This window comes from Eufriesea mexicana, unplaced genomic scaffold (genome assembly GCF_001483705.2).
Source record: "Eufriesea mexicana isolate 0111107269 unplaced genomic scaffold, ASM148370v2 scaffold1192, whole genome shotgun sequence".
Classification (NCBI taxonomy): domain Eukaryota; kingdom Metazoa; phylum Arthropoda; class Insecta; order Hymenoptera; family Apidae; genus Eufriesea; species Eufriesea mexicana.
Window position 1 is genome coordinate 391,485 of NW_016909322.1, and position 9,283 is coordinate 400,767.

The 9,283-nt window shown below is 39.7% G+C and overlaps 1 protein-coding gene across 1 annotated transcript in view; it reads right to left on the reverse strand.

Moving 5' to 3' along the window:
- Sema2a (Semaphorin 2a) overlaps positions 1-9,283 on the reverse strand; it is a 486,762-nt gene that overhangs the window by 112,464 nt on the left and 365,015 nt on the right. The window contains exon 2 of the mRNA XM_017900416.1: positions 3,879-3,966. Within this exon, the coding sequence (XP_017755905.1) occupies positions 3,879-3,940 (62 nt within the window). The 5' untranslated portion in view covers positions 3,941-3,966. The remainder of the gene's footprint in view (positions 1-3,878; positions 3,967-9,283) is intronic.

Here is a 9,283-nt window from a genome sequence, read left to right on the forward strand (position 1 = left end):
CCTGCTGAATTCTTTCAATTAAATCGAATATTTTCATAGCAACGTTGATAATTTTTTAATAAATTATAATTTATTTCTCGATGACCCTTTCGAATTCCTTGATGAAGTGTGACTCGATTTTCATTTCATTTTTGGGTAACTAGGAACAATGCAAAATTCCAATGCTATTACTGATGTAATTAATAATAAAAATTGTCTCTCAAAGTACATTTAAAATAAAACACTTAAAATAACTGGGAATCAAGGGAAAAAAAATTTGGGGTCCAAAGGATTAACTATTTAACGATGACGCATGATTTCTGATATTTTTTCTTTTTTTTTTTAGTAATATAAATGCAGCCCAATTTGAGAAATTAGTTTGCAATATTCTGACACGGTATAGCGTGACGAATTTCGAAATATTTTTGTAGATAAAACGAGACCAGACAGGAGTTCATATACTATAGACACACTATGCCCGAAGGGTTAATTTAATCCAGTATTTTTCACCCTCTTTGATCAACTCAACACTAACTATACTATAGCTTAAATAATCTTTCTCCAATTTTAGATTAAAAATTTTGTATTCAATATTATTGCTCTGGTTGCTTCACTATTTTTCTTTTAACACGTTGACTGTCATTAGTGACCAGTGCTTGTCCCCTCAATGGAGCCATGGTGGTCACTAGTGTTCGGCGATACTAATTTTTTAAATTTATATTTGCTTCATTCTAACCAATTTTCGAAAATTTGAACAATGCAAATAAACAGAGAACTTTGAATAGAAATATTGTTCGATAATTATTGTATTGTTTGATAATTCAATATTATATCCCGAGAATAATAGAAATTTTATTAAGAGGCCTCTGAGCATACTACGTAAAAATTTCATGACAGTCAAAGTGTTAATATGTTATTATTATAAATTTCCTAACATTTTCTCACATTCCATTTCTCATTTTCCAAGTTCTTCTCTGTCCATATTCCCATCTACAGATTTCCTGACTCCTAGTGGTAGAGTTATTATTAAGTCCCCATACTACAAACACCAAAACAATTGCAAAATCTGCAAACTCATCGAACAAAATATCCTCAACCCCCACCAAAGTCGAAAGAACGAGAAAGCGACTAAAAAATTGCACAATGAAGCATAAATTTTCGTGGACAATTTCCAGTCTAGAGCCTAAATTTCCCCTAAACGAGCAAACTTCTCAATTTCGTCGAAAATAATCAGGACACGCCTCGGTCATCCCCTACCACCCCGTTACTACCCCAAGTACGTCGCGGAGGACGGACAAACGCACGAAACATTTCACGCGTGACCCAGTTACCCCTTCGAACGGAACGTAACTTTTCATTTCGATCTCGAACCCGGGGATAAATAACGAAATTGCGCGTGGATTCGGCGCACGCACGCACACCGATATAAGGTCTCGGATAAAAAGCGATCCGCGGAGGGGGATCCCCCAGCGAACAAGGGGGATGCACGCGAGGGGGTGGCAATTCGGTGCAATTAGCGCGACGATAATTATCATCGCGAAAGCCGACGTGTATCAGAGCCGCTGTAATGCAGAGGGTATTTCAAAACACGGATTATCCGTGTTCGACGTCACCGAGAAATTTAATCAATCGGCACGTCGCCACCCCTCTCTCTGCGCGCGCGTCGTGCAGAATTTTAATCACGGGAATCATAAAAATCCGTTTCGCGGCACGTACACACGCACACGCGTGCACGCTTCTCCGTTTTATTTCGCTGCTCGAACGGAGCACAACTTTTGTCGGGGGTGGATTTTCGACCTAGGACGTTTCACTAGCCGATGTTTATGTGGATTTGGTTTTATTAGTGCGAATGCAAGTGTGTGAGGTCGAGTAACGGCACGAATGTAGATATGTATATTTGGAAGCGGAAGATCTAGAATCCGTGGTGTTGTGCAGTTGCTATGGATCAAAGTCAATCTGTTACGAGAAGTTCCAGTTTGGTATATGAAGGGTGAGAGTGAACAATTAGGATATAAGAAGTGTGTAATTTATAATTTTGTAATAAATATACGGTTGCTGTACAATAATCTCACAGTTCATTCTCTAAATCGCGAATTCTTAGCTATTCTATCCATCACACGAGCTAATCCTTAATAAAGACTTGCAAATCCTCCATAGACAGAAGACAATTAACCCTTTCTTCGTTGTGAAAATGCAATTCGAAGCTCTTCTTAGATTTGTAGAAGTTGCTGATACTCTTTATGTTAAAATTAAAATAAGAAAATCGTGAATTTGCATGAGAAACGAACGAACAGAATAATTTTATTTCGATGTTCTTGATATAATTATCATCATTCATTATTTGAGTTATAGCATTGAAACAAACGGTGACTGAGAGTCACCTCTCGAGTATAAAGGGTTAACTCGCATCCTTCTGAACCTTTACCTCTGTAGGGACCATTATTTTCACCCTCGTCATTAGATGGATTCCAACTTCGAGGACTCTCTCGCAAGTCCTATTCATATAACTTCCAGATCTTTCAATAGTATCCTGGTCTAAGACAGGCCCTGCTAGTGTAGTCTTATTGATGAATCCACTAACAGGCCCGGGACGAAACGCATCCCTTCCTTTTCGTGGAGGAGGACCCCCTACATCTCCATCGAAAGACCCGAACCTCGTATACTATTTCTTACATTCACCCCCGAAGACAGAGGACCCCAATCGAGGGGACAACGGTTTACCTCTTTACGACCAGCGTCCCATGACACCCGGACCCCCTAAAACACCACTCGAACCCTATAAGAGAGATTAAAATTCCCAAATGATCGAAAAACAAATTGACAATTTGTTTAAACTTCCACTTCCATCAAGAACCATCGACCCCCATATACACCCCCCTCCAACTAACATACTGTCAATAGGAACAAATGCACCTGTCGCGTCGCGATCGAACTCTCGTAATTCCGACGGGTTGTAAGGCTGTCTCGCGACTACGACACGTGTTGCCCGCCGAATTAATCTCGGGCAACTGTTTAAGTTATACGAACGGAAAGGAGTCGTGTCTTCGACGTTTCGAAGAAAACGTGTCGTCTCGTTGGTTTTGAGAGATGAACTCTTGCGGCGAACTGTTTCAAGAGAACTGGTGTCTCTGAGGTCTCGAAAGGAACTGTTTGGAAAGAACCGATGTCTTTGAAGTGTCGAAAGTAAGTGTTGAAGAGAACCGATGTCTCTGAAGTGTCGAAAGGAAGTGAGCTCCTCGATCTTCCTAAGATTGGCCTTATTAAAAATCGGGAGCTCGCCAAATGTAATTGGCTGTTTTGACCAAGGCGTTCCCTTGGTTCGCGAATCGGTGACCTTGGAGGAAGGGAAAGTTCCCCCAAAAAGTAACGATTGTGGAGGAAACCCTCTCCCCCAAGGTGGGGTACGCGTGGTCCACCCGCGCGCTGGTGACCATCGGTCGTTTATGACCCCTAGCGAGGGCCTGAGGCTTCCAACGCGTGCGGACCACGCGGAGCCCTCAGGCCTATTGTCAGCCAAGTTTTAAGAGCCGTCGCCTAATTTCGTTAAATTAGGTATTTCCAGGATCCTCGTGTTCCGCGACACGAGAAGTCAAAGAAAAAAGGTAGAAGCATTCAAACACGCTGGAGGCATGGAGCGGAAAATTCCGATGCCAAATTGTTTGACCCTAAGACCTGGCTGTTGGAAGACCGTAACGGGTGTTCCTTGTTCCACGACGGAACAGCACCCACCATTTACACGCCTTGACAACCAATGACAGCAGCAATCGGAGATGATAAACTGTACTTTTATATATGTTCGCGTGTTTAAAGATGCTAGGGAACCTCGACGAAGGTATTACTCTTAGGGGGAAGAAAGGTTCAGACGAAACAGGTGAGATAACGAAAGGAGCAGTACTTACATAGCACCGACGTAGAGTACGTCCCTCTTGCTGTCCAGGTACAGCGTCCTGTAGTACAGCATCCCGCAGCTGAATTCCCTCACGTGTTCTGCAAGCAAAAGTAAACAGAGAGATTAAACAGCGAAGGGTGGACCCCGAGGAAATTCATTTCCCGATGCTCCGCGTCGCCTGACGGATCGTTAGATTTTCATTATGACTTTTATAATAACGCCGTTCTCGCAGTTTGCTCTTCTCGTCTGATTCAAGCTCGCAGAGCGAACCCACCGGGTATATCGTCGTCATAAAACTCGTTAGAATTACACGACACGTAACAACGCCGGGCTGACGTTCCGCGTTTCATCGCGGCGCCTTTATTGCGAAACCGGCACGATATGAACGTCGAACCAACAAATGAACCTCAATTGGCACCGCGCGGCAAACTCGCCAGCGAAAATGGCGAAATGTCAATTAGCTTCATTAAAATTGAACGACAGCGCGAGAGCTGGGGCAACGCACCTGCTGAAAGCGCGGAAACTCTTCTGTTTACGCGACCACGGACGAAAGTGGACAATTTATAATTTTCCTCGCAGGATCAAGGTCTCTATTAACCATCTATTCCATAAAACTCAGTGTTCCCGAATTTCCTCATGCAGAGAAAGTCAAGAAAATATATCATCATAAAGGCAACTATTCGATAGTTTTTGAGATATTTATGATTAAAGTTTAATTATTGCCTTAATTACAGATTCATTTAAAATAATCAAGTGCCGTTGAGTACTTTTTTATAATATATGAGCCGTTCACTGCACAAATCGATTAACCCCACTTTTTGGAAAATCTTAAATTTAAGTGTCATAGCACTTGGTATAGTCATAACTTTTTATATTTATAATAACTTTTCCTGGTAATTAAGATTAACACTATTAAACGAGAAAAATTTGTTGGCCACTGAATAATAAATAATTTATTTCAGAAGCCACTTCGATTAACTCCGTACTCTAATGTAAATCGTTGCAATAATGCAACTCAAATGCACTAGCAAGCCATGAACGATAACGGTGAATTTTTCAGCGCCGTCTTATCAGAATTTAAGTAAAATTTAGTGAAATTTAAATTTATTACTTTTTTCACTTGCCAAATCGATTAACTCTTCCAGTAACGTAAAAATGGTAACATTACCAACGATTACCTTTTGGCTATTTTTTCTTATAAATTTTATATACCGTTAGATGAAAGTTACATTCGTATTTATGCATTCTGCGATACTTATTTCGATTTAAATTATAAAGGGAATTTTAAAAAACGATATACATTGTTTCATTATATTTCTCCACTTTTTGTTTTATGGAGTTAATCAATTTGTGCAGTGAATGGCTCGTTTCTTAATTAAAATTACTATTTTCATCGAATACGCGTGCACTGTGCTTTTTAACCTATTAATATTATTAAACCTTGGGACTTTAAGATGTAGGTCTCTAGGGTTCTCAGTTCTAGGCTGGAGTTCTAGGGTACTGGAGTCTTGGGGTTCTGAGAGTTTTCAGATCTGGGGTCAGATATCAGAAGACTGGATTTAAAGGTTCCTAAGGTTAGTGGTTTCAACCCTGATTACAGGGTTTGGGCTTTAGAGTTTGGGCTCGTGGGTAGTTCAAGACTGATCCTGTGATCTTGAAATATTCCTTCGCGATCTATCAACCCCGGATTAAAAAGTTTGCTATTTCACGAAATGCTCTCTGGTCAGCTCTCTTCAAGCCTCGAGATAACGTGATCCAGAAATTATAGAGTAGGTCTCGTGATAAGGGAGAACTCGCGGTGCTATAGTTCAGTAGTGATAAGTCAGAACAAATTCCGCTGTACTCTATAAACTTCGAAGCTGCACACCTGAGGAATGGGGTTCAGGCACGTTGCATGAAAATTTCATCCCCGCGAACAGCCATTTTCCGCCATTTTCCTTCACGCGAAGCTTCTCGGAATTTAAGAATACATTGTTCGCGTGGAAAAATACGCTGGAAAATCGGTTAAGAGCGGAACATCGCTCTATATGCTGCTCGAACGAGGAGAACCAGACGTCACGGGACATGTCAGTGCTTAAAAGGTGCACCGCGCGTTTCGAGTGGCTTAGATCTGATTTGTAACAACAGCTGGAAGTGGTTCCTTCCTTATTTTCTTGCTATTTCGAAGAGCAACGTTACGAGACACTTGGTCCCGGTATTCCCCGGATCGTAAAATCGGGACAGCATTAATTCACGAGGTGTGCACGCGCTTAGATGCACCGCATGATAAAAATTGCACAGTGCATCCTCGACAGAGAAGAACACTTCGACTGCAGGTATAGCTTTCAGAACCTGCATGACTAAAATATACCACTCGTTAAATTCTCACACGATTCGGGCAAATTAAGAAGCAATTTATTCATTAACATATGTAAGACTGAGGAAGTAAAAAGGAAAAAGCAAAGGTGGCAGTGAGCCAAGTCCTCAGATGTGCACACACTCATATAGGGGATAGCAACAAAATATCATTATTACAGATACTATTATTTACTATAACTTTAAGGGTGGATCGTGGTGTAACCGATTTTTGGAAAAATTTTTTAGAAGAATGTATTTAATTGATCATTCTGAAAAGTATGGCGTTTTAACTCTGCGCTTGATGATTTTTTGACGAAAAAAGGGCACGAGTTGAAAAATTTTCTGCTATAAGGCTGATGATATTTTTTGAGCAGTAAATGAGAAATCGTATAATAATTAACCGTAGAATTATTTAATTTCGATATCTCGAAACTTTTGACAATTGTTACGTTATTTTAAATTTGGTATATTAATTAATACCGAGCTTCGAAATTTTATCAAATGGCGACTGAAGGGTGCCTCCCAGTGCAGGGGGTTAAGTTTCGTTATTTTGTAGATTAAATTGCGACTAAAGATGTATGGAAATGGCGATAGAATTGCGGTGTATTTTCGAAATGATATTTTTAAATTACTTTTCGAGCAAACAAATATTCCATTCGCAGTGCAATCATTAGCATCGTGGTGAATTGATAAAATGCTCATTGGGAATCGCTATCTTCCTCGCAAAGAGTTAATACCATATATAAATATAATTAAATTTCTTTACCAGACACCTAGTTATCGTTCTTTATTTTTCGATTCAGTGATTCAAAGTATATTACGATATACTGCAGTATACCTCGATTATCCGAATTAGTTAGGGAACACAATAATTCGGATAATTTGGAAAATAATATTTGGACAATAAAATAAATTATTTTCTTTCTGTTTTAATTTTTATACGCGTTAAGAAATGTTCGGATAACTACAAAAGTAAAAGCAAATTTTTTACATTGCAATTTGGACTCATTATAGCGCCTCGATAACGAGATTTGAATATTCGAGATCATCGGGAATACAAACAATCTTCTAAGTCCTTATCAACGTAATTAGTTAACGAACTATTAAAAATACGAAAAAGTTGGAAATTATTAAAATAAGGTCATTTAAAAAAAAAAGAATCAATGTTTCTCAAAAATTGTACGTCTATTTAAATATAAAAAAGTTATTTAAATTATTTATTTCGTTTAATTTATAGACTCACCGACTGGTACATGTATGTTAAATTTCAAATGAATTGGTAACCTAATTTTAGAAACAACTTTCCCGTCAATTTGAAAAAAGTACTTGCACGCAATGAACATGCCTTGGGCTTAATATTTGGACGATTCCACTACAAATTTGGAAATATATTCGAGGAATATTATATCATTGATTAAAGTAATAAACGAAATTGGACTTCTTCTCAGCCCCCATCAGGATGCTCCCTAAATCTGACTAATCTCGAGTCTCTGTACCGGTGGCTGAACGAATTTATCCCTCTGGAATGACGGAAAAGAGAGAATTCCTGCCTGTCTGAGGGAGGTCGAAGAGGCGTAGCATACGCAACGAATATAAATTGTGGAAATCGCAGCTACGATTCCGCCGCGCGGAAAGCTTCGAATTATACGATCCTAAAAAATTGGATTCATCACTTTGCTCTCGCCTTTTTATAAAGAAAAATATCCGTGAGATGCGCGGCTATTTTTCACAACATTAAGTCAAGCCGGCAATCATTTAGGAGCGCGCAGTGCAGAGTTCCACGGGGTAGAAGTCGAAGGGGTGGTTCGCGCCATCCACGCTGCGCTGGCGTCCCGCTTCTCCTACCCTTTTCACCCTCTATCTCGTCGGCCGACACTGATCTGCTTAACATATGAAAGAAAGCCGCCCTTTCCTAAATATACTCGTTCTCCACTCTAGACTAACAGAGCGCGAACAATACTATATTTTATGCGGTATCAGGAGGGGCTGACGGCGAGTGAAAGGGGTCCACAACCCGGAGTCGCTGCACAGCCGCTCCTTTTTCACCCTCTCTTTCTTTCGCGTGTTTACAACCGTACCCAGCCGACTCTATGCCGTTCTTTGCCCACGAGCCCATCAATGAATGCAAAAACCTCGTCTCTCCTTCTTTATCTGGAGAAGCGGCGAGCTGCTAGCTTAGTATGCGACTAACTCGGATTGATGTTCATTGGCGAGTTCGGTAACAATGCTACTTTTGAGGGAGATCGTTCTGCATAGTCGCTTTGTGGTTCCTCCATGCTTCTAATGGCGAATTTTCGTTCTGTCTTTCAAAATTAGGTGGTGGGAATTCGATTTTGGTAAATGGTACTTGTTTCTGACAGGGATGATTTGGGGTTACCAGATATGTAATTATAATCTGATACCTGTACTGAAATATTTTGTAGAAATTGTGGTAAAGAATACTATGCGATGCAATATCCTGTCATCATAACTATTTATGGCTCATCGGTGACTCTAATGGCGAATTTTCGTTCTGTCTTTCAAAATTAGGTGGTGGGAATTCGATTTTGGTAAATGGTTTGGTTCTGACAGGGATGATTTGGTGTTACCAGATATGTAGTTATAATCTGATATTTGTGCTGAAATATTTTGTGGAAATTATGGTAAAGAATACTATGCGATGCAATATTCTGCCAGCAACTATTTACGGTTTGTCGATGATTCTAAGAACGAATTTTCATTCTGTGTTTTAAAATTAGGTGGTTTTAGTAAATAGTACTTGGTACTGACAGGGATGATTCGAGAGCATCAGATATGTAATTATAATTTGATACCTGTACTGAAATATTTTGTAGAAATTGTGGTAAAGAATACTATGCGATGCAATATCCTGTCATCATAACTATTTATGGCTCATCGGTGACTCTAATGGCGAATTTTCGTTCTGTCTTTCAAAATTAGGTGGTGGGAATTCGATTTTGGTAAATGGTTTGGTTCTGACAGGGATGATTTGGTGTTACCAGATATGTAATTATAATCTGATATTTGTGCTGAAATATTTTGTGGAAATTATGGTAAAGAATACTATGCGATGCAATA